The sequence below is a fragment of the Protopterus annectens genome, chromosome 6.part0 (assembly GCF_019279795.1).
Source record: "Protopterus annectens isolate FY-2018-M chromosome 6.part0, PAN1.0, whole genome shotgun sequence".
NCBI classification, from domain to species: domain Eukaryota; kingdom Metazoa; phylum Chordata; order Ceratodontiformes; family Protopteridae; genus Protopterus; species Protopterus annectens.
The window spans coordinates 1,118,980,107-1,119,005,689 of record NC_056737.1 but is presented as its reverse complement, the minus strand read 5'-3'; the positions used below and the strand labels follow the sequence as shown (position 1 = coordinate 1,119,005,689).

The window sequence follows — 25,583 nt, the reverse complement described above, 5'->3', positions numbered from 1 at the left end:
GCTTATCTAGGCTTTGGTTACTTCTTGGTTGATACACATACCTATATACACATATTTATGCACATACGTAGAGCAGAGTACAGAGGTGAGTGAAACACTTACGGCTGACACAGTTTGACCAGCTCTTGATCGGTCGTTCCTGGAGATAGTCCGCGGATATAAAGGTTGGTTTTGCTGAGCTGCTCCCACCCCGCACTGCTGCTGCTACTACTGTTGTTGTTACTGCTGTTAGCACTGGGGCTCGGTGGTGCCATAGGGTGTGAAGTATGGACAACAGACGGCTGCAGAACAGAAAAAACTACAATCAAATGATGCAATTCGGCTACAGTAAGCACTTCAGTCAATTGTCAATACTTCTCAGGTAAAGTGCTCCTAACTCAAATTAAATGTATACAAATGTACTCAAAGATGGATGTTCATATTAGCTCTCTTACCTAGATCACATAACTGTTCATGTCTACACCCTAGTAATTTTCATGCACCTGTCATACTTCTACGTTTGGAAGGTAACCCGATATTTTTTTTACTTTCTGTACTTCAGTGTCTCTCCAATCTGCCTCCTGTTTTGGCTGACATTCTGGATCTACCCGTCACTACTATCAACTAAATAGCAATACCTTGCTCATGGTTAGGTTAGTATTAGCCTAACTGCCCTTATGGGCCATTTTAAGCCTAGCTAATTACCCCATGTGAGAATCAAACCCTAGACCTTGTGTTTGTAAGCTAAACACCTTAACCATTATGCCAACCTCCTGACTGCATGGATTCCTCCAACCTACCTGGAATATAAGCCCCTGATTTACAGACCCCTCTTAATCACTAACCTTAGACTTCTAATCAGTTAAACTATATATTTAATTTTATTTAATGAGAAACGTTTTAAGACAAGTAAGTGAGAGACTTTTACTTAGCATGATTCATGCAACCTAAAGTAATTTTATTATCATAGGTTGTATCAAACTTTTAATATAAGGTACTACATACAGAATAATAAGGAAATCTAACATTTACAGAAAAAAGATGTTTACTATAAAAGAATCCTGTACAAAAGTATCACTCACTCATGTATGAACATCTTCAGTGAATACTCACCAGACAGTGACTAGAAAGTACACTAGTGTGAGACTTAAAGTGCAGGCGCTGAGTAGGATCACTGCTGAAGTAACATTCCTGACATGTGAACCAAGTAAAAGCCAGCAAATGTACACAACAGAACAGTAAACTCCAAACTGGTACCCTTGACATGAAAATACAGCGGTCAATTGTTCTTTGATGCAAAAATCCAAGTTTAATTCACACAAGCATCTTCCAATATTTAAAATCAAAGCACATAAATGCCTGAAAATGTTCCTGACATATGAACATTTATTTAGTTATTTATTTGCATTTGTTTACCAGGATAGTCCAATGAGCTAATGTGAGCCCATTTTCAATGGAGGCCCGGGGAGAAAAGCTCCAGACATGACATAATTAGTTTGCAGAATATATCCACCCGAGAGGACTAATTCCCAAAAATCCACAGATGCACGGGTGTGGATCAGCTTTTCCCCATGTCACGACATATGCCTGTATCTCAGATTAAAAAAAAAAAATATATATATATATATATATATATATCTCAGACTGCACCATCTTCTGTTTTTTTTCTCTTTGCTAGTGAAATTGAAGCTCTGCCATATGAAGAGACTCACCTGTGGTACCTTGCCCTTAGGCGGTATGGATCGGCACGTATAGATAAGGACAAGGAGAATTCCTGTCATATGTTTCTATCCCTCCAATACATCTACAACTTAAAAGATGTACGTTGCAAAAAGAGGGAAGTGCTACTGATCTAAAACTGTAGCACTGGTCCTAGTGCTGTGACGAGCTCTGATACAGCTACACCATGTGCTTCATATACATCCCATCTGCAGCAGAAGTCCTGACATATGGTAAGACAGCTAAAGCTACACAATGAATGGGTGGAGGCTGCAGTTGGCCTGCTGAATCATTTTAGATGACATGATTGTGGAATGTGTTCTAGATGACATGATTGCAGAATGTGTTCTAGATGACATGATTGCAGAATGTGTTCTAGATGACGTGATTGCGGAATGTGTTCTAGATGACGTGATTGTGGAATGTGTTCTAGATGACATGATTGTGGAATGTGGTCCTGAATGCTCTGCTTCTTGACTGCAGACAGTCTGCAGTGTTTTGAAAAGGTGCAGATAGATGACCAAGCTGCTGCTTCAAAACCACTTTGTGCTGACATATTCCAGAGGAAAGCAGCTGACATACAGGATGCTGCTGAAGAGTGTGGCGTGACCTTTCTCTATTGACAAAAAATACCCTTTGCAACCTATCTGGACAGGGTTTGCTTAGACACAGACTACCCTCCATCCCTTGTACCACAGCCATTAGGCCTCTGTCCTGTCTTAGTAATATCTAAGCTGCAGAAGGTACACAATCTTCTTCCCCTTGTGTTGGGATTGACAGAACAGAAGAATAAACTACAGGCAGCTGAACAGTCATTAACGAGAGAGAGAGATCTCCAGCACCACATTAGGCAAAAAGGATGCATGCTTTCTGAGGCCAACGTTCTCCTTGTGCGAAACAATGAATGGTTCTTCGTACATCAGTGACTGAAGTCTTCCTCCAAGCTTGTGAGACAGTTACTAAGAACACAGTCTGCCAGGTCAAGTATTAAAAACAGGATGGATGTTGGTGGCTTGCAGTGGTCTAGGTTCAGTTTTATTGAGGTTCCCAAGGAGACAAAAATCTTCCTTTTTGGTGACTGAAGGCGATGAGCCCCCAAACGGGAACTCTCTCACCAATAAGTTGCCTAATAGGAGCTGCTGCCATGGCAAGCATGCCACAATAACAACCACAAGTACTTAAGACTGAACTCTGCTGAACTAAAACCAATCCAGAAGGACAAAGGAGAATGGGGTGGGGGACACCCTGATTTTCACAAGTCCTTATTTCTTTTCCAATTACAGATGGAGAATCTTGACTTTCTTGCCTTATGCTTGCAGGCTTCATTCATAACATTGAGCTAGTCCCCAGAAAAAAAAACAGTGCTTGAGATGAATGAGACTGTCAGCAACACGATAGGTTGCACTCTCACCTGTGGTGCTGCAAGATCCAAAGGTTGTGGGTTCTATTCCCACCCAGATGCTTGGATTGCATTTTCTGGTACTAATATTGTAGTGCAGCATAGGGGGTGGGGGAGTGCTACATTCCTGAGTGTGCCATCCATCAAAGGACATATTAAAATGAATCCCCATCTGCGAGTGTTGGTGGTAGCTCAGGTGGATGCAAAAGATTTCATGACAATTACTGAAAAAAGAAAAAGGGGAAGTTGCCAGGTACTCTGGCCAGATTTCTCCTCCCACACCTTGGGTCTCCCCTGAAAAGGTGACAGTGACCTAGTGGGACTAACCTAGTAAACATTGTCAAAGTTAACAGCCAGATTCCCCACATGTCTGAATAGATAAGGGTAGTGGACAACTCAAGAAACAGGTTTAAACTGTGGGGTAGTAAGCTTATCAGCTACATCACCAGGTGTACCACTGTGACGAATGTGTGTTACCTGAGATAATATGGCATTGCACTGCTATTCTGGATCTCTTCTTGCACATTTTCTGCAGCACTCTTGGAATCAACATGGTGGGAGATGAGCATATTTACCTGACCTGAGGTCAGGCTTGATGTAAGGAGACTGAGACAGAATTCCAGTTTCCAAAGTCAGACCATGGTGATCTCTAACTTCTCCTGCTCCATTTATACATGAAGTTGGCAATCACTGATGTAACAGTAAATGTGGACACTCATTTTCAGGTAAGCCACAGTCCGCATCATGCACTTTGTGACCATACCAGTGCAATGCAGAGTTCAAAGGCCAAGGGTGGAAATGGAAATGGTGGTCTCCTGCCTTGAATCTGAGGCCCTTTTGGCTTTCCTTGCAAAAAGCAATGCTCAGCTCAAAGATCGCTAGAAGGTCCACAGTAGGAAACAGAGAACTGGAGGATAAGACTTCATATTGGAGCATCTTCATAAACACTCAGAACCTTGAGAGGTATAAGGTAAGTGTCCATGACTCATCTTTTTTGGTAGAAGGAACGAATCAGGAGTAGAAAAGTACAGTTGTGTACACTTACTATAAACGTAGATGTTCGAGTGTATTCACTGTTGCAGTCATTACATTTGGATTATCTGCCTGCAGGTAGCCCTCAGCCAGCCTGAATACCAGAGTCTTGGATTCCTGCATTGGATACGGTCTCTTCTTCGATGATGTCAGGTCATCAGGGGTATAAAACACAATGCCATTACATCAGTTTTTCTTGCCCCAGATTTCAGGTGCCCACATAATGGGAAGCAATTATATGTTATGTTATACTTCCAACAAAAAGCGAATACACCAGAAAGCTCAAATTCACCAAACAAGAAGGAAAGGTAGAGCCAAGAGAAGTCAGGGGGCTGGAGGGAAGGTAACCAGGACTGCAACAGTGAATACACTCTAATATCTACATTTATGGTAAGTGTACACAACTGTACTATGTTCTTCGCGTTTCACTGTTGCAGTCATTAAATCTGGGTAGATTCCTAAAGCTGAGGAAGTTAGAGAGCATTAGGACCAGCTATTAAGCCCTGCAAAACTGCAGTGGCAAAACCAGCTCTGGATTTAGGAAAAATATGCATGTGATAATGCTTGGTGAAGGTATGAATAGAGCTCCAGGTAGCAGCTTCTAGGATGTCCCTGGTAGGGACACCTCTGAGAAAGGCTGTAGAGGTAGATGCAGCCCTGGTGGAATGTGATCTTATCCCCTGTCGGGTAGGTTTTCCATGGTGCTTACAGCAGAAATGAATGCAATGACCTATCCATTTAGAAATGGTTTGCTTTGAAATGGCCTTCCCCTCTGCCCCTGCTGCAAAGCCAACTAGCAGCTGTTCAGATTTTCTGAGAGGCTTAGTCCTGTCCAAATAAAATCTAAGCTGTCTCTGCACGTCCAGAGAGTGCAGTATCCGTTCCCCTTTGTTTTGTGGATTAGGGAAAAAGGTAGGCAAATGAATGAACTGATTTACGGCCACATTAGACACCACCTTGGGCATAAAGGAAGGACTGGTCCTGAGGGAAACCCTGTCAGCATGGAAGATAATGAAGGGCTCCACTGCCATGAGGGCCTGTAATTCAGACACTCTTCTTCCTGAAGTGATGGCTAGAAGGAAGGCTGTTTTCCAAGAAAGGAATTTCAACTCTGCAGTTGTAGCTGGTTCAAATGTTGGGAGAGTGAGCTTTTCCAATACAAAGTTAAGGTCCCAGGCTGGATTAGGGGCTCGCCTGGGGCATCTTACATTTTTAGCCCCTCTGAGGAATTGCTTTAACAGGGGATGAGCTGAAATTGCAGAGGCATGAATTTTAATTGACGAGAAGGAGAGGCCCTTGTGGAGTATTTCTGTTAAGTACTGAAGAATATGATGTAAACTGGGCACCATAGTGCCCATACCCTGGGTCTGGCTCCAGGAACAGTATCTTTTCCACTTTTCAGCATAGGATTTTCTAGTATTAGGTCTCCCTTCTTCCAGAATGACATCTAGCACCTGCTTACTGAGGGATGTTACTGGAGAGCTCAAGGAATTAGCCAGGCTGCAAGGTTCAGGGTTTGAAGCGGAGGATCCAGAATCTGGCCCGCCTGCTGGGACAGCAGGGAAGGTGTCTGAGGTAGGTGCCATGGATCCAGCAGTATCATGCTGTGCAAGAGGGGGTACCAGTGCTGGCGAGGCCAGTCTGATGCGATAAAAATTGCCCTTGGTTTGTCCTGTTTGATTGTTAGCAGAACCTTCGAGAGGAGGGGCAGAGGGGGAAAGGCATAAACCGAGAGGCTTTCCCGGGTAAAGGACAGGGCATCCACTTTCCAAGCTTGACTCTGGGGAGTCCTTGTGCAGAATTTGTCCAATTGGTAGTTCTGGAGGGAGGCAAACAGGTCTATTTCTGGAGTCCCCCCCATTTGTTTCTCAAGAGGTTGAAAATGTTTGGCTCCAGTTTCCATTTGTGTGGGTCCATGAGATTTCTGCTTAGGTCGTCTGCCAGTGAATTTCACTTGCCTGGCAGGAATTGAGCTTGTAGGTGCACTTGGTAGCTCATGGCTGTGTTCCACAGAGCCATGGCTAGTCTGCAAAGAGGGTACAAGTGGGTTCTCCCCTGCTTGACTATGTGGCACATAACTGTGGTGGTGTCTGTCTTTACCAATAATTGTCATGGAAGGATGTAGTCCTTGAAGGCTGTCAGGGAATTCTGTACAGCTAACATTTCTTTTTGGTTGATACGCAGATGCATCTGACTCGGGTTCCAGTTGCCCTGAAAGCACTGCCCTACCAAGTGAGACCCCCCATGCATAGTCTGATGCGTCTGTAGTCAGGGTTTGGGCGGCAGTGGCAGACTGAAAGGGAGCCACTTGTTGAGGTGGCAGGCCTCTGCCCACCAAGGGAACTCTGTCTTTATACAAGGAATGATAGGAATCATTGATTCCAGGTCCTGAGAATGTTGACACCATAGGCTTTTTAGATACCATTGTAGTTTCCTCATATGCAGTCTTGCATATAGAATTAGTAGAATGCAAGAGGCCATGAACCACAAAGCTTGCAGGATTTTCCTTGCAGATAGCTGGGTCTTTGGGGCCAGTAGTTTGAAGTAGGCTGTCAAATAAGCTTGTTTCTCTGGCGTGAGGTAAGCCATCTGGGAAGTTGTGTTCTAGCTTGCTCCCAGGAATACAATCTGTTGGCAGGGTACTAGGTGAGATTTATTTTCATTTATGGTGTACCCCAGTGAGGTTAGAAGTTTCTTTACAAATGCCAGATGATTTAATAGTATGTCCTGGCTTTATGCCTGAATCAGACAATCGTCCAGGTATGAGTATATTTGAATATTTCATTGCCTGCAAAATGCAATGGCTGGAGCTAGACACTTTGTGAATACCCTGGGCACAGTAGATAAGTCAAAGGGAAGTGCAGAGAACTGATAGTGCATGGAGCCTGCTCTGAAGCATAGGTATTTCCTGCAAGATTCCCTTACTGGAATGTGCAGGTAAGCTTCATTTAAGTCTAAGGTTGCCAATCAGGCATCCTTGCCTAACATAGGAAGCAGCTGTTGAAGTGTTAACATTCTGAATTTTGGGATTACCAAAAAGGTGCTTAGAATAGAGAGGTCCAGGATAGGACACCAGGAGCTGTCTTTTCTGGGTACCAGGAAAAGTCTTAAGTAAAAATCTTGCCCCCTTTCTTCTGCTGGGACAGGCTGAATAGCCCTGATACGTAGAGCCTTCTAAGTACAGACCCAGTGACAGCAGCCCTGCAAGATGCTTCTAAAGAGTCAAAGCCACATTGCAAAGTATGTTTACCAACTTGTTCAGCAGAATGCATTAAATCCTGTAATTCTTTATGTTCAGCACAGTCAGGAATCAACATCATTTTCTGTTTAAGTAGTCCCATAATATGCTGCTGATACTTTAACATGTGAAACTGCAATTTAAGGCCCTAATGGCAAAAGTAGCAGAAGTGCATACCTTCTTACCCCATTTGTCCAAGGCCCTGGAATCTCTATCAGAAGGGGTAGGGTTTTTGGCAGCAGTAGCCTTAATACCTTGTGGTCCTTGGGAAATTGTCTCTGGATCCACAGTACGATTCTTGAATAGGAACTTGTGCGAGTCAGGTACTCTGTAATACCTGTCAGGTTTTCTGGGAGCTGGAGGTAGTGTCTGGGGCCAGACTAGGTTCCAAGAAGGCATCATCTACAATGTCCAGAACAGGAGGGATAGCTAAAGGCCTGTATTGAGGGGGGAGTAAGAACTCCCTAAGCCTCTTTTTGGAGTCAGAGTAATCCTGGCTTTCCCAGCGGGAATGCTCCCTAAGAGTATGCAAGTTTTCACCAAAAGAAAAATCTTCTGGAGGGGAAGCAGAGGGAATGGAATCCTCTGCATCAGAATCCTCATAGGTAGATAAAGGCAAATCCTGGTAATCAGAAGAAACAGAAATTTCAGAATCCTGATCAGAAGAATCAGAAGGAAAATCAGTTCTAGGTCTCTTAGAGGCTGGCTTCCCCTGATTAAAGTAATAAGGTCTTCAGCCATTCTAAACATTTGTTTTTTAGGCATATGGGCTTGACCATGCGGTTTGGACGTCGGTTTTCTAGGTGTGGGTCGAGTTTTAGGCCTTGATGAAGAAGATGGCATCGGTCTGAAATGCAAATCTGTAGGCCTGAATACACCCTCAAAAGCCAGTGCCTGCACAGCGGCTCCGGACACATCCAAGGTAGAGACATCCACAGGTTCCATAGTCGAAGAAGCATTTCGTCGCATACCAGACTCTGAATGGGTCTCAGTAGAGGCCTGCGAATTAGAAGTAGCAGGTATCAGGGGCTGCGAAAGCACCTCACTGAGTACCGGCGAATTGGCGACTAGCTTAACGGAAGTGTCGTCAGCAGTTTTGCACCAATGCGGTCTGTCTCTGTCTTTATTTTTACGGAATATCGGTAGTCGGATGGCTTACCAAAGCCATTTCTGGATAGTTAAACAGAGTACCAAAATAATTTGCTGCAAAAACAGACCGACGACGAATAGTTCGGGGGTTGAATAAGGCACAAAACCGACAGTGCGGGACGTCGTGGTCTGGCCCTAAGCAAGGAATGCAGTACGAATGAAAATCTTTATGAGGTATTTGCTTTCCACAGGTAATACAATTGTTAACTTTGACCGACATTGGTTAAGAGCAAGAAAAAGGATCCCCAATGGGGTACTTAGCTTTTTTGAAGACTTTGGTTCTGAAACTCGCAAATGAAAATTTTAGGAGTCGGACAACCGGCACTTGCGAACTGCTTCTGCTTCGGTCACCGCACGGCAAGGAAGACTGATGTAATGGCATCGGCTGCATGTTTTATACCCGAGACATCATGAAAGAAGAGACAGCATCTGACGCAGGAATCCAAGACTCTGGTATTACTGCTGGCTGAGGGCTACTTGCAGGCAGATAACCCAAATGTAATGACTGCAACAGTCAAACACAAAGAACATCCTGAACCACCTTCTAATCAGTGGACTTCTATGATCCATTATGCTAAAACTTGCTCATAAAGGAGAAAGGGGAGTTCCACCACAGTCTGTGGAATGGAAGGCATTCTCAAACAGTGAGACAACTCTGAATTAATCTTGCATCCATGCAAAATGCTACTAAAGTCCAAGCTCTCTCAAGTTATGCCTGCACGGTGGTTCCAAAATTAGTTTAGTCTTAAGTCTTCTGTGGGTTTAAGGACTTCATCCAAACCTGGAGGCCTAGCTGACTTTTAGCTCTGTACTTACTTAAGACACTTTCCCAGGCATCTGATAACAACCATTATGGAGACAATTTCTCTTTCATTAATTTTTTTAACAATGCCGTGACAATAAATGCATGGTAGGGAATTGGATTCTGTAGCTGGACCACATTTTTGCCTTAAGAGAGCAGACCAATGAATTTAATCATCAAACTTTGACTCCAAGGCAGGAAAATTAACTCTCCCCAACCAACCACCACATCATGATACACTTCAGCCTTCTCAATACAAGCAACACCGTTCAATTCTGTAACCACAGTTACAAGAACAAATTTATGACAAAGATCATGGTAAAAGCAGGTGCACGGTTTGTCATTTTCCATGCATACAGTACAAGGATATTCCCAGCCTCTCCTGTTGCTCATAACAATATTCTACACCACTAATTTTAGTCTTTTGAGTTTACTGCACCAGACCTCTTTCTAAGGACCCATGACACCTGCAGCTTTCCTGCTCCACTGAATTCAGGTATTCCTTGTCCTCAAGAAGTAATTACTCTCAGCTTTACTGACTGAACAGCTCAGCTACATTTACATTAGTGCTTTCTTTTACAGTCACCTTTATCTCTTGTGCCCAGATGCCTTGCCGGTGTTCATCTCCTTACCACAGTACACCATACTTTATATCCTAGTTTTGCTCAAAGCAAACATCGCCAGCCTTCCTGGAAGAGAATTTTAATCATGTGGTAACACAGTATTACAACTCATCACCTGACTCCTCATACCTACCAACTTCTAACTTTTCTGCAACAACTATACTATTAAGTGTAACCTTCGTGTTCCCACTTACTGCAGCTCTCCCTCTTTAGATAATCCTTCACAAGTTTTGTTAAAAGGCTGCCTCACTACCGTAGACCTTGTGTTCAAACTCTGTGTGATACACTAGAGAACACCTAGGATACGCTGTGTTTTTTGTGGGTGTGTGTTTGTCTGTGTACTACTGACTTTTTAATGACTGAACAAAATCTTATATGTTTCTCAGAAAGTACAGTTGTGTACACTTACCATAAATGTAGATGTTCCGAGTGTATTCACTGTTGCTGTCATCACATTTGGGTTATCCCTGCCAGGGTAGCCCTCGGCCGGCTCGAATACCAGAGGCTAAGTATTTCTGCGTCAGTTGCTGTCGCTTCATGATTGACGTTAGGTCATCAGAAGTATAAAGTAAGGCAGCTGACGCCATTACATCAGTTTTTCTTGCGTAACCTGTCAGGAGCCCCCAAGTAGAAGCCAGGTTCTCGTGGAAGAACCCCACAAGTAGAAAGTAAATACCAATATGTCCCTTGTAAGGAAAGAGAAGAAAAAAGGGGGATGGAGGGAGGGAAACCAGGACTGCAGCAGTGAATACACTCGAACAACTACAGTTACGGTAAGTGTACGCAACTGTACTATTATGTTCTTCATGTTTCACTGTTGCAGTCATCACACTTGGGTGATCTGCCTGCAGGTAGCCCTGAGTCAGCCCGAATAACAGAGTCTTGGGATTTCTGCGTCAGATGCTGTCGCCTCTTCCATGACGTCAGGGGTATAAAACATGCAGCTGATGCCATTACATCAGCTTTTCTTGTTGTGCGGGAGCCCGAAGCAGAAGCAGTTCACAAGTGCCGGTCGGCAGCTAGATGAAATTTTCATTTTTCGAGTTTCAAACCTGAAGTCTTCTAATGCTAAGTACCCCGCTGGGCATCCCTTTTAATTGCTCTAACCGATGTCCGAAACAGTTAACAATTGTCTTGCCTATGGAAAGCAAATACCTCACAGCGCTTTTCATTCTTACTGCATCACCTGTTTAGGCACAGACCACGGCGTCCCTCACTGTTGGTTTTGTGTCCTGTTCAACACCTGAACTATTCGTCGTCGGGCTATTTTTGTCTCTAAATTATTTCGCTCTCGTTCTCCATATTCCAAAATGGCTTCAGTAAGCCATCCGACTACCGATCTTCCAAAAAAACGCAGAGTTAAAGACAGAGACAGACCGCATAGGTCCAAAACTGCCAACGACATTTCCGTTAAGCTAGTCGCCAGTCCGCTGGTACTCAGTGAGGCACTTTCGCAGCCCCTGTTACCCACTTCTACAGATTTGCAGGCCTCTACTGAGACCCATTCGGAGTCCGGTATGCAGCGAGATGATTCTTTGACTATGAGACCGGCAGATGTCTCTACCTTGGATGGGTCCGGAGCCGCTGTGCAGGTACTGGCGTCTGAGGGTGTATTCAGACCTTCCAATGTTCGTATCAAACCGACTATTTTGTTAATGACTAAATCTACCGAATTTCTCAGGTCCAGAGTTCGCACTACGCCTAGGAAACCGATGACCAGAGCACATTCTCAAGCTCCCATGCCAGAGAAACAAATGCTTAGAATGGCTGAAGATCTTATTACTTTAATTAGGGGAAGCCAGCCTTCCCCCTCTAAAAGACAAAGAATTTATTTTCCTTCTGATTCTTCAGACTATGAGTCGGATGACTCTGACCCCTGTGATTACCAGGACATACCCTTATCTACCTATGAGGACTCAGATGCAGAGGATTCAATTCCCTCAGCCTCCCCCACAGAGGAACTTTCTTTCGGTGAAACCTTGCATAACTTAAGAGAGCATTTTCACTGGGAATGCCAGGACTACCCACAGTCCAAAAAGAGACCCATGGAATTTTTAGACTTGCCTCAGCATAGGCCTCTAGCTGTTCCCCCTGTCCTGGATATTGTAGATGATGTCTTCATGGAATCCAGCCATACCCCTGATACTTTACCACCTGCTCCTAGAAAGCCTGACAGATACTACAGAGTACCTGACTCTCTCAAATTTCTCTTTAAAAATCCCACTGCGGATCCAGAGACCATTTCCCAGGGGACCTAAAGGTATTAAGGCTTCTACAGCCAAAATACCCCTTTGGACAGGGATTCTAGGGCTCTAGACAGATGGGGTAAGAAGGTTTATACCTCTGCAACTCCTGCCATCAGGGCTTTAAATTGCCAGTTTCACATGTTGAAGTACCAGCAGCATACTATTGATCTAATTAAACAAAAAATGTTGTTGATTCCTGATTGTGCAGAAAAGAAAGACTTACAAGACTTCATGCATTCTGCAAACCAAGTTGGTAAACATACTTTGCAGTGTGGTTTTGATGCCTTAGAAGCATCTTGCAGGGCTGCTGTCACTGGGTCTGTTCTGAGAAGGCATGTTTGGCTGAAGGAACAAATCTTGCCAGACCATGTCAAGGCAAAATTACTTGATGCTCCATTATACCAAGAATGTTTCTTTGGCGCTAAAGCAGAAGAAGTTCTTAAAAAGATGGAGGAAAAAGCTAAATCTACGCAAACTGTTAAAGATTTCTTACAGGTACAGCCGCCTAGATTCAGTAGGCACTGGCCTTCAAAAAACTGGTCCTTTCCAGTCTCCTCCACACCTTCTCAGCTCAAACCCAGGTGCAACAGACCACAAAGACTACAGTCTCAGGGGTATACACAGATCTAAACAATGGAGTGTTCCCTCCTCAAAAGCTGGCCGTGGTAAGCCACCCCCTATGGAAAAAGTTCACAATGACTTGTCCTTCATCCTTCCCAGCCATGCCCAAGTACTTGCACCCCTAGGAGGAAAACTCGCCCTGCATGCACAAAACTGGGAGTATATTACCCAGGACCACTGGGTCTTAAACACTGTATTCCAGGGATGCAGATTCTATTTCCACTCTCTGCCAACCCCAAGCGGATTGCCAGACCTTCCTCCAAACCAGTGGACAGAGGCCCAAAAGCAAGTACTTTCTCTTCTCAGTATCAGGGCTATTCAACCTGTGCCAACAGAGCAAAGGGGACCGGGTTTCTACTCCAGGCTGTTCCTGGTGCCCAGGAAAGAGAACTCTTGGCACCTTATTCTGGATCTGTCATCCCTAAACACCTTCCTGGAGGTACCAAAATTCAAAATGCTTACACTCCAACAGCTACTTCCTACACTAGCCAAGGACTCCTGGCTAGTCAGCCTAGACTTAAAAGAAGCTTATCTGCACATCCCCATAAGGGAAGCTTGCAGGAAATATCTACGCTTCAGGCAGGCTCGATGCACTATCAGTTCTCTGCACTTCCCTTTGGCTTATCTACTGCACCCAGAGTATTCACAAAGTGCCTGGCTCCAGCCATTGCTTACTGCAGGCAGAGAAATATTCAAATTTATCCATACTTGGACGATTGCCTGATTCAGGCGGACAGTCAGGAATTGTTACTTCAACACCTGACCTCTGTAGAGAGACTCCTAACTTCTCTGGGGTATACCATCAATGAAAAGAAATCACATCTGGTAGGGATTGCTACTTCAGCACCTGACATCTGTAAAGAGACTTAACTTCTCTGGGGTATACCATCAACGAAAAGAAATCACATCTGGTACCTAGCCAAAAGATTGTATTCCTGGGAGCAAGCTTGAACACAACTTCCCATACGGCATTCCTCACTCCAGAAAAGCAGGTTTATGTGCCAACTTATTTCAAACTACTGGCCACCCAAACCCAGCTATCTGCAAGAAAAATACTGCAAGCCCTAGGGTTCATGACCTCATTTATTCTACTGATTCCATATGCAAGACTGCATATGAGGAAACTTCAATGGTATTTATAAAATCTCTGGTGCCAAAATTCCCAGGACCTGGAAACAGTGATTCCTATCATTCCTTGCCTAAGGACAGAGTTCCTTTGGTGGGCAAAGGCTTGCAACCCCATGCCATCCAAACTCTGACAACAGACGCATTAGACTATGCATGGGGGGCTCACATGGCAGGCAAATGGAGCCCAGGACACATTCACTTGCATATCAATCAAAAAGAAATGTTAGCTGTACAGAATGCACTGACAGCCTTCAAATACCTTTTCCTGCTAGAACAACTCCTGTTAAAGACAGACAACACCACAGTTATGTGGCACATAAACAAGCAGGGGGGAACTCACTCCTACCTACTCTGCAAGTTAGCCATGGCTCTGTGAAACACAGCCATAAGCAACCAAGTGCACCTGCAAGCTCATTTCCTGCCAGGCAAACAAAATTCACTGGCAAACTACTTAGGCAGAAATCTAATGGACCCACATGAGGGGAAATTGGAACAAAACTCATTCAAACTTCTAATACACAGGTGGGGGACACCAGAAGTGGACCTCTTTGCGTTCCCCCAAAACCATCAACTAAACAAATTTTGCACCAGAATTCCCCACAGCCAAGCTTGTAAAGTGGATGCCCAATCCTTCACATGGGAAAACCTCTCAATCTATGCCTTTCCCCCTCTGCCCCTCCTTCCAAAAGTACTCCTCAAGATCAAACAGGACTGGCCAAGGACAATCCTTATTGCACCAGACTGGCCACACCAGCACTGATACCCACCTCCTATGCAGTTTGACAGCAGTGCCACCCTGGCACTTACATCAGACCCCCACTCTGCTGTCCCAGCAGGAGGGACAGATTTTGCATCCTCAGCTGCAAACCCTGAACTTGGCAGCCTGGCTTATTCCCTGAATACATCACCAGCAATCCTCAGAAAACAGGTGCTGGATGTTATCCTTGAGGCCAGGAGGCCCAGTACTAGGAAATCCTGTTCAGAAAAGTGGAATAGATGCTGTTCTTGGAGCCAGTCTCAAGGGAACGAGACAGCCGTGCCCTCCTTGCCTCAAATCCTAGATTATCTAGCAGAGCTGCTCCACAAAGGCCTATCCTTCTCATCATTTAAGATTCATGCCTCTGCCATCTCAGCTCATTACAATACTGAGCCACCCCTCTTCTCTCACCCTCTGATCAAACAGTTCCTGAGAGGAGCTAACAGTTTAAGACCCCCAAGGAGAGCTCCCACTCCTGCCTGGGACCTTAACTTTGTACTAGAGAAGCTCACGCTTCCCCTTTTGAGCCTGCTGCTACTCTCTTGGAAAACAGCCTTACTGCTAGCCATCACTTCAGCAAGAAGAGTGTCTGAGTTACAGGCCCTTATGGCTGTGGAACCCTTCATTATCTTCCATGTGGACAGGGTTTCCCTCAAGACTAACCCATCTTTTATGCCCAAGGTGGTATCCAGTATGGCTTTAAACCAATCCATCCAATTGCCAACCTTTTTTTCCTAACCCTCAGAATAGAGGGGAAAGGATCCTGCACTCCTTGGACGGGCACAGACAGCTCAGGTTCTACCCTGACAGGACTAAGCCTTTCAGAAAATCTGACCAGCTAGTAGTCAGCTTTGCTACAGGGGCAGAGGGCAAGGCCATTTCGAAGCAAACCATTTCCAAATGGATAGCACACTGCATCCATTTCTGCTACAAACACCATGGAAAACCTACCCCACAGGGAATCAGGCCTCATTCCACTAGGGCTACCTCAACCTCTACAGCTTTTCTCAGGGGAGTCCCTACCAAGGACATCCTGGAAGCTGCAACCTGGAGCTCTGTACATACCTTCACCAAGCATTACCACTTGCCTATCTTTTTTAAATCCAGAGCTGAATTTGCCACAGCAGTCTTACAAGGCCTGCTAACCAGCCCTACTACTTCTTGACTGCCTCCACCCTTCCTCAGCTTTGGGAATCAACCCAAGTGTGAGGACTGCAACAGTGAAACACGAAAACATAGTACAGCTGTGTACACTTAGCATAAATGTAGACGTTCGAGTGTATTCACTGTTGCAGTCCTGGTTACCCTCCCTCCAGCCCCCTGTCTTTCTATACTTTCTACCTATCCTCTTTTCTGGCCATATCTTATGGAAATGGTATTTACTTTTTACTGAAGGTGTTCACACCATTTGATTGCTTCCTATTTTGGGGGCTCCTGACATCTGTGGCAAGAAAAACTGATGTAATGGTGTCGGCTGCATGTTTTACACCCCTGATGACCTGATGTCATGGATGAGGTGACAGCATCCAACGCAGAAATCCCAAGACTCTGGTATTCGGTCTGACTGAGGGCTACCTGCAGGTAGATAACCCAAGTGTGATGACTGCAACAGTGAATACACTCAAACATCTACATTTGTGGTACGTGTACATAACTGTACTATGTTCTTCGTGTTTCACTGTTGCAGTCATCACACTTGGGTGGATTCCCAAAGCTGAGAAAATGGGTGGAGGCAGTCAAGGAAGCTAGGGGCTGGTTTGGATGCCCTCCAAAACTGCAGAGGCAAACCCTGCCCTGGATTTGGAGAAGAGAGGCGGGTGGTAATGTTTGGTAAAAGTGTAAACAGATGTCCAGGTGGCAGCCTCCAGGATGTCCGTGGTGGGGACTCCTCTGAGGAAAGCTGCAAAGGTGGAGGCTGCTCTGGTGGAGTGAGTCCTCATCCACTTGCGAGGAGACTTTCAGTGTTGTTTGTAGCAGAAATGGATGCAGTGTGCTATCCATTTGAAAATGGGTTGTTTGGAGATGACTTCCTTGTGCCCCTGTAGCAACGCTAACCAGCAATTGATCAGACGTTCTGAATGATTTAGTCCTGTCTAGATAGAATCTGAGCTGTCCGTGCACATCTAGAGAGTGGAGGATCCTTTCCACCTTGTTCTGGGGATTAGGAAAAAAGATGGGAAAATGAATGGATTGGTTTAGAGCCACACTGGACACCACCTTGGGCATGAAGGATGGGTTAGTCCTGAGGGGTACCCTGTCAGCATGGAAGATGATGAGGGTTCCACAGCCATGAGTGCTTGCAGCTTGGAGACTCTTCTGGCTGAAGTGATGGCCAAAAGGAAGGCTGTCTTCCAGGAAAGAAATTTTAGCTCTGCAGAAGAAGCTGGTTCGAAGTGGGGCAGGGTGAGCTTTTCTAACACAAAGTTAAGGTCCCAAGCTGGGGTTGGTGCTCTTCTGGGTGGCCTCAAATTGTTAGCCCCTCTTAGGAACTCTTTGATCAAGGGGTGTGAGAAAAGGGGCTGCTCAGTGGGAAAATGAGCAGAGATAGCAGAGGCATGAATTTTAATAGAGGAAAAAGAGAGGCCAATGTGTAGTAGGTCAGCTAAGTAATGCAGGATGAGAGGGAGGAAGGGCTATGCCATATTGCCTCCATAAGCCTGAATCCAGGTGCAGAACCTTTTCCATTTGTCAGCATAAGACTTTCTAGTGCTAGGTCATCTGGCCTCATGTATAACATCTAGCACCTGTTTACTGAAGTTGGCAGATTGATCGAGGGTTAGGGAATAAGCCAAGCTACCAAAATGAGTGTCTGCAATTGAGGATGCATGAATTCCCCTTCCCTCTGGGTCAGGAGGTTTGGAATCGTAGGAAGTTGCCATGGTGGCAGTAGGGACAGGCTGGGCAGCAAGTGGCACCAGTGCTGGCGAGGCCAGTCTGGAGCTATAAGAACTGTCCTTGGTTTTTCCTCCTTTATTTTGTACCCTGGGAATAAACGGTAGTGGAGGAAAGGCATAGACCGATAGATTGACCCACGGGAAAGGACAGGGCATCCACTTTCCAAGCCATACAGTGATGCTCCCTGGTGCAGAATTTGCTGAGCTGATAGTTGGTGTGGGAGGGAAAGAGGTCGACCGTCGGGGTGCCCCATTTCTGAGTTATTAGGGTGAATGTTCTTCTGTTGAGTTGCCACTCGTGTGGGTCCAGAAGATTTCTGCTTAATTGGTCTGCCAGAGAGTTGAGAGAACCTGGTAGGAATTGTGCTAACAGGTGGAGTTGCATGGCAGAGGCTGTGTGCCAAAGGGTCATGGCCAGCCTACATAGAGGGTAGTAGCGAGTCCCTCCCTGCTTGTTGATATACCACATTACAGTGGTGTTGTCTGTTTTGATCAGGAGAGCCCTGGGGACAGAAGGGGCTTGAAAGCTATCAAGGTGTGCTGTACAGCCATCATCTCTTTTTGTTTGATGTGCAGAGGGATTTGCTGAGAGCTCCACTGGCCCTGTATGCACCTGCCATCCAGGTGTGTACCCCAGGCATAGTCTGATATGTCTGTGGTGAGGGTCTGGGTGGCGGGGGGTGGTGAGAAAGGCAGTCCCTTGTTGTGGGAGCATGCTGTTGCCCACCAAAGAAAATCTTTTCTGAGGCAAGGAATTATAGGTATAACAGTCTCCAGGTCTTGACAGTGTTGACACCAAAGGCTTTTAAGGTACCACTGAAGCTTCCTCAAATGCAGTCTGGCATATGGAATGAATAGTAAGCAAGATGCCATGAACCCTCAGAGCTTGCAAGATCTTCCTCGCAGATAACTGGGGTCTGGTGGCTAGTTGAGAGAAGCAGACTGTCAGGAAAATTTGCTTTTCTGGAGTAAGGAATGCCATCTGGGATGCTGTGTCCAGGCTTGCTCCCAGGAATATAATCCTTTGGGTGGGCACCTGTTTGGATTTATTTTCATTGACTGTGTACCCTAGAGAAGTTAGTAGGGACTTTACAAAGGCCAGGTGCTTGAGCAGCATTTCCTGTCTGTCTGCCTAAATTAGGCAGTCATCTAAGTATGGGTAAATCTGGATATTACTTTGTCTGCAAAAGGCAATAGCCGGAGCCAGACATTTTTTGAAAACTCTGGGAGCAGTAGATAAACCAAAGGGAAGCGCAGACAAAGTACAGTTGTGTACACTTACCATAAATGTAGATGTTCGAGTGTATTCACTGTTGCAATCATCACATTTGGGTTATCCTGCCACGAGTAGTCCTCAGACGGCCCGAATACTAGAGGCTTAGTATTTATACGTTGGTTGCTATCGCTCCAGGACTGACGTCAGGTCGTCAGTGGTATAAAATCAGGCAGCCAACGCAGTTACATTAGTTTTTCTTGCCCTAACTGTCAGGAGCCCTCAAATAGGGAGCTAGGTTATGGTGGTAGAACACCACCAGTAGAAAGTAAATACCAAAAATTCTCTGTAAGAAGAGAGGAGAGAGAGAGAGACATGGGAGATGGAAGGAAGGAAACCAGGACTGCAACAGTGAATACACTCGAAAATCTAGAAAATTGGAGAAGATAGGCAGGTGGTAATGCTTGGTGAGGGTATGAACAGATGTCCATGTTGCAGCCTCCAGGATATCCCCGGTAGTGACCTCTCTGAGAAAAACTGCAGAGATGGAGGTTGCCCTGGTGGAATGTGTCCTGACCCCCTTTGGGGGCATTTTTCCGAGCTGTTTGTAGAAGAAATGGATGCAGTGCGCTATCCATTTGGAGACTGTTTGTTTGGATATGGCCTTGCCCTCTACCCCTGCTGCAAAGCTGGCAAGCAATTGATCAGTTTTTCTAAAAGATTTAGTCCTGTCCAGATAGAATCTGAGCTGTCTGTGCACATATAGAGAGTGCAGAATCCTTTACCCCTTGTTTTGTGGGTTAGAGAAAAAGGTGGGCAAATGAATGGATTGGTTGAGAGCCACACTGGACACCACTTTAGGCATGAAGGATGGGTTAGTCCTGAGGGAGACCCTGTCAGCATGGAAAATGATGAAGAGCTCTACAGCCATGAGTGCTTGTAGCTCTGATACTCTTCTAGGTGAAGTGATGGCCAGAAGCAAGGCTGTCTTCCAAGAGAGGAATTTTAACTCTGCTGAAGCTGCAGGCTCAAACGGGGGTAGGGTGAGCTTTTCCAACACAAAGTTAAGGTCCCAAGCTGGGATAGGAGCTCTTCTGGGTGGCCTTAAGTTGTTAGCCCCTATTAGTAACTGTTTGATGAGAGGGTGTGAGAAGAGAGGTGGCTCTGTGCTGTAATGAGCAGAGATGGCAGAGGCATGAATTTTAATACAAGGGAAGGGCAGACCACTGTGTAGTAGGTCGTCTAGGTAATCCAGGATGACAGGTAGGGAGGGCTGTTCCATTCCGGCTCCCTTGTCAGCATTGGATTTTCTAGTGCTGGGGCGTCTGGCATCAAGTATAACATCTAGGACTTGTTTGCTTAGGCTGGCAGCTTGAGGAGAGGTCAGGGAATAAGCCAGGCTGCCAGGTTGAGGGTCTGCAATTGGGGATGCATGAATTCTCCATTCCTCTGGGTCAGGAGTGTTGGGATCTGAGGTAGGTGCCATGGTGGCAGGGGTGACAAGCTGTGCAGCAGTGGGTACCAGTGCTGGCATGGCCAGTCTGGGGCAATCAGGATTGCCCTCGGTTTTTCCTCCCTTATTTTTAGCAGTACCCTTGAAATGAGTAGTATAAGAGGGGGAAATACGTAGACCGAGAGGTTCACCCACTGGAAGGTTACAGCATCCACTTCCAGGCCTTGCTGTGAGGTTCCCTGGTGCAGAATTTGCTGAGCTAATGACTGGAGTGGGAGGCAAAGAGGTCCACCTTCGGGGTGCCCCATTTCTGGGTTACAAGGGTGAAGGTTTTGTGGTCTAGCTGCCACTCGTGTGGGTCTAGCAGGTTTCTGCTCAAGTTGCCTGCCAGAGAGTTTAGGGAGCCTGGCAGGAATTGTGCTAGCAGGTGTAGCTGAGGCAGTGTGCCAAAGGGTCATGGTGAGCCTGCAGATACGATAAAAGCGAGTTCCTCCCTTCTTGTTGATATACCACATCACTGTGATGTTGTCTTGTTTGATCAGTAGAGGCCCCGGGGAGAGTAGGGGTCTGAAAGCTGCCAGGCCATGCTGAACAGCTAGCCTCTCTTTTTGGTTGATGTGCAGATGTATTTGATTTAGGCTCCAATGGCCCTGAATGCACCTGCCATCCAGGTGTGCACCCCAGGCACAGTCTGATGCATCTGTGGTGAGGGTCTGGGTGGCTTGTTATTGTGAGAAGGGAAGTCCCTTGTTGTAGTTGCAAGCTGCTGCCCACCAAAGAAAATCTTTCCTTAGACAAGGTATCATTGGTATGAGAGTTTCCAGGTCTTGAGAGTGTTGACACCAAAGGCTTGTAGTTTCCTCATATGCAGTCTGGCATATGGAATGAGTAGAATGCAGGAGGCCGTGAACCCTGGAGCTTGCAGGATTTTCCTTGCGGATAACTGGGTTCTGGTCGCTAGTTAAGAGAAGTAGCCTGTCAGGTAGGTTTGTTTTTCTGGAGTAAGGAATGCCATCTGGCATGCTGTGTCCAGGCTTGCTCCCAGGGATACAATTTTTTTGTGTGGGGACTAGTTTTGATTTCTTTTCATTGATAGTATACCCCCAAGGAGGTCAGTAGGTCCTTTACAAAAGTCAGGTGCTGTAGCAGCTTTTCCTGACTGTCTGCTTGAATCAGGCAGTCGTCTAAGTAGGGTAAATTTGAATATTTCTTTGTCTGAAAAAAGCAATGGCGGGAGCCAGACATTTTATGAAAACTCAGGGAGCAGTGGATAAGCCAAAGGGAAGTGCAGATAACTGAAAGTGCACAGATCCTGCCCTGAAACGCAGGTATTTCCTGCATGATTCCCCTGATTGGGATGTGTAGGTAGGCCTCTTTTAGGTCTAGGGTGGCTAACTAAGCATCCTTGGAAAGCATTGGTAAAAGCTGCTGGAGGGTGAGCATTTTGAATCTTGGTATCACCAAAAAGGTGTTTAGAATGGATAAATTGAGGATGGGGCACCATGTGCCCTCTTTTCTGGGTACCAGGAAGAGTCTGGAATAGAAACCCTGGCCTATCTATTCTGCAGGAACATGCTGTACTGCCCTCATGGAGAGCAGGGAAAGGATTTGCTCTTTAGCCTCTGCCCATTGGTTTGGAGGAAGATCTGGGAACCCTTTTGGGGTTGACGGAGTGTGGAAATAAAATTTGTATCCCTGGGACACTATGTTGAGGACCCATCAGTCGTTGGTAATGGTGGCCCAGTTGCTTGAACTGAAGGACAGTTTTCCACCTAGGGGCACAAGCACGTGGGCAGATGTAGGGGGTGGAAGTGTAAAGTCATTGTGAGTTCTTACCATAAGGGGTGGCTTTGCACTCCCTGTTTTTGAAAAGGAGGAACTCCATTGCTTAGATCTCTGCATTCTCTGAGGCTGTTGTCTGGGGGGAGGGGGGGTCTGCTTCCCCTGGGTCTGGGCTGAGAAGGCCTGGAGGGGGCAGGAAAGGACCAGTGCTTGGAGGGGCAATGCTTACTGAACCTCGGTGGCTAAACTTGTAAGAAGTCTTTAATTGTCTGCACAAATTTAGCTTTTTCTTCCATCTGTGCGTCCAATTATTTGGATTTGACATGGTCTGGCAAGGTCTGTTCCTTAAACCAAGCATGCCTTCTAAGGACAGAACCAGTGACTGCTGCCCTGCAAGATGCTTCTAGGGTGTCAAAACCACACTGTAAGGTGTGCTTACTTACTTGACTTGCAGAATGCATTAACTCTTGTAATTCTTTGTTTTCTGCACAAGCAGGAAAAGAAGATATTTGTTGTTTGAGGAGTTTCATGGTATGTTGCTGATATTTCAGCATGTGGAACTGACAATTTAATGCTCTAATAGCAAGAGTAGCAGAGGTGTATACTTTTTTTACTCCATCTGTCTAATGCTCGGGAATCCCTAACTGAGGGGGTGAGATTCTTAGCTGAAGTTACTTGGATTCCTTTAGGTCCTTGAGAAATGACCTCTGGGTCAGCAGTAGGATTTTTTGAAAGGAGATTTGTGAGAGTCAGGGACTCTAATACCGGTCAAGTTTCCTGGGAGCAGGAAGAAGGGTGTCAAGAGTCAGACTGGATTCCATAAAAACATCATCCACAACATCCAGGACAGGAGGAATGACCAGAGGTTTGTGCTGTGGTAGATCTAAGAATTCCCTGAGTCTCTTTTTTGACTGAGGGTATTCCTGACATTCCCATTGGAAATACAAAGTATGTAGGGTTTCCCCAAATGAAAAATCCTCGGGTGGAGGAGGCAGAAGGAATGGATTCCTCTGCATCAGAATCCTCATAAGCAGAGAGGGGCTGCACATCTTCATATTCAAATGCATCAAAGTCACTGGACTCCTGTTCAGATAAAACTACTGGGGACAAGACTCTTTTTCTTTTGGAAGGGGTAGCCTGGCTTCCCCTAATAAGCATAATAAGGTCTTCCGCCATTTTAAGCATTTGAGACTGAGGCAAGGAAGCAGGTGCCTGAGCTTGGGTCTTCATTTTTCTGGGTGTGGTTCGTACCCTGGGCCTTGGAAACTCGGTAGTTTTAAAAAGAATTGAAGACGCAAAAAAAGTCATTGGTCTGTGTCGAGTATCAGTAGTGTGAAGTACTTCCTCAGAAGCCGTTGCCTGCTCAGCAGCTCCAGACCCATCCAAGGTAAAAACATCCGCAGGGTCCTTAGTCGAAGAAGAGTCTCACAGCATACCGGACTCCAAAAGGGTCTCGGTAGTGGCCTGCGAATCCACAGAAGCGGGCATCAGGGGCTGCGAAAGTGCCTCACTGAGGACTGGATAACTGAAGACTAGCTTAACAGAAGCATTGTCAGCAGTTTTGGACCTGTGTGGTCTGTCTCTGTCTTTATCCTTACGTTTGTTCGGAAGATTGGTAGTCGGATGGGTTACCGAAGCCATATCAGAATTTGAGGACTGAGAGCGAAAATATCTAGCTACAATAACGGCCCGATGACGTATAGTTCTGGTACTGAACAAAGCACAAAAGTGAAAGCGGGGGACGTCGTGGTCTGGGCCTAAACAGGTGAGGCAGTAAGAATGGAAGTCTCGGTGTGGTATTTGCTTTCCACAGCTGAGACAACTATTAACTTTTTCTGACATCGGTTAGAGCAAGAAAAAAGGATCCCCAACGAGACACTTAGCTTGTCCCACTGTACTCATCCCTCATTAGACCCATTATAGAGTGCAACGCCCTGTTTGGTATGTACATCACAAGACATCTGCAACAGCTGGAAAGGCCGCAGAAATACCTCACTAAAAGAACTACAGGATTACTAAAGCAGATGCCCTATGCTGACCATCTAAAACAACTCCAGCTATACTCTGTGGCATATCGTCTGCTCAGTGGCAATCTCTGCTTAATATACAAGGCCATGTCAAACCCTGAGCTGTTGGACATGCTCCACTTAAAGAAATCCCAATCCCTCAGAGCCCCACGCTCCAGGGATCTAAACCTTGGCATCACAATAAACAAAACATGCTGGAGGGATAGGTTCCTGACCCAGAGACTCCCCATACTCTGGAATAGACTGCCCATACATGTCAAGCAGAGCGCCTCCTTGGCCCTCTTCAAAAGGAACCTTGACGATTGGATGGGAGACAGGAAATTCACCCCGGGGATCACGTCAGTCGCCCTGCTGGACAGGGGTCCAAGCGAAGTAAATACTGTGGGAAGAAATATCCAGGAAATTGTTATGGCTAGGCATATAGGCCCTAGGGCCGATAGCCTAGTATCAATCTATGAACCTATAAACCTATAAGACATCAACTTCAATTCAGAAATGAAAACTCAGGTAGTGATCAACTGGCACTCATGTGAACTGCTTCTGCTTCGGGCTCCTTGGCAAGAAAAACTGATGTAATGGCATCGGCTGCCTGCTTTTATACCACTGACGACCTGATGTCAGTCCTGGAGCGACAGCAACTGACGCAGAAACACTAAGCCTCTGGTATTCGGTCCGACTGAGGGTTATCCCTGGCAGGATAATCCAAATGTGATGACTGCAACAGTGAAACACGAAGAACATCTGAAAGTGCTGAGATCCTGCCCTGAAACATAGATATTTCCTGCATGATTCCCTAATAGGAATGTGGAGGTAGGCCTCTTTTAGATCTAGGGTGGCTAGCCACGCATCCTTGGAGAGCATGGGTAGCAGCTGCTCGAGGGTGAATATTTTGAATGTTGGGATCACCAGGAAGGTGTTTAGAATGGATAGATCAAGGATGGGGCGCCAGGTGCCCTCTTTTCTGGGTACCAGAAAAAGTCTGGAGTAGAAACCCTGGCCTATCTGTTCTTCAGGAACGTGCTCTACTGCCCTCACAGAGAGCAGAAAAAGGACTTGCTTTTGCGCCTCTGCCCACTGGTTTGGAGGTAGATCTGGGAACCCTTTTGGGGTAGGAAGGGTGTGGAAAGAAAAGTTGTATCCTTGGGACACTATGTTGAGAACCCAGTGGTCGTTGGTAACAGTGGCCCAGGTGCCTGTGTGAAAGAAGAGTTTTCCTCCAAGGGATAAGTGAAGGTGGGCAGAGGGTGTGGGTGGGGAAGGTGAGTCATTGTGAGTTCATAGGTTGATACTAGGCTATCTGCCCTAGGGCATTTATAAGCCTAGCCAAAGTGTGTTTGGCTTTCGCCACTTTTTTTTTTTTTTTTTTTTTTTTACAATGAGAATAGGCCAGGAATGGAGAAGTGTAGAGGTCCTGTCCAGCTTGAGCTCTGGCAAGATGGCAGACATCTAAGAGTTGGATGACTTTGACTTGAGGCCCCAGAAAGCAGGACAATCATAAGGCCTTCTTCACATATGTCCACA

At 45.8% G+C, this 25,583-nt stretch overlaps 1 protein-coding gene across 13 annotated transcripts in view; it reads right to left on the bottom strand.

Moving 5' to 3' along the window:
* RBMS1 (RNA binding motif single stranded interacting protein 1) overlaps window positions 1-25,583 on the bottom strand; it is a 1,922,565-nt gene that overhangs the window by 1,222,752 nt on the left and 674,230 nt on the right. For all 13 annotated transcript variants that reach the window (XM_044074729.1, XM_044074739.1, XM_044074730.1 and 10 more), the window contains exon 2: window positions 103-281. In XM_044074729.1, coding sequence (XP_043930664.1) covers window positions 103-281 — 179 coding nt within the window. The remainder of the gene's footprint in view (window positions 1-102; window positions 282-25,583) is intronic.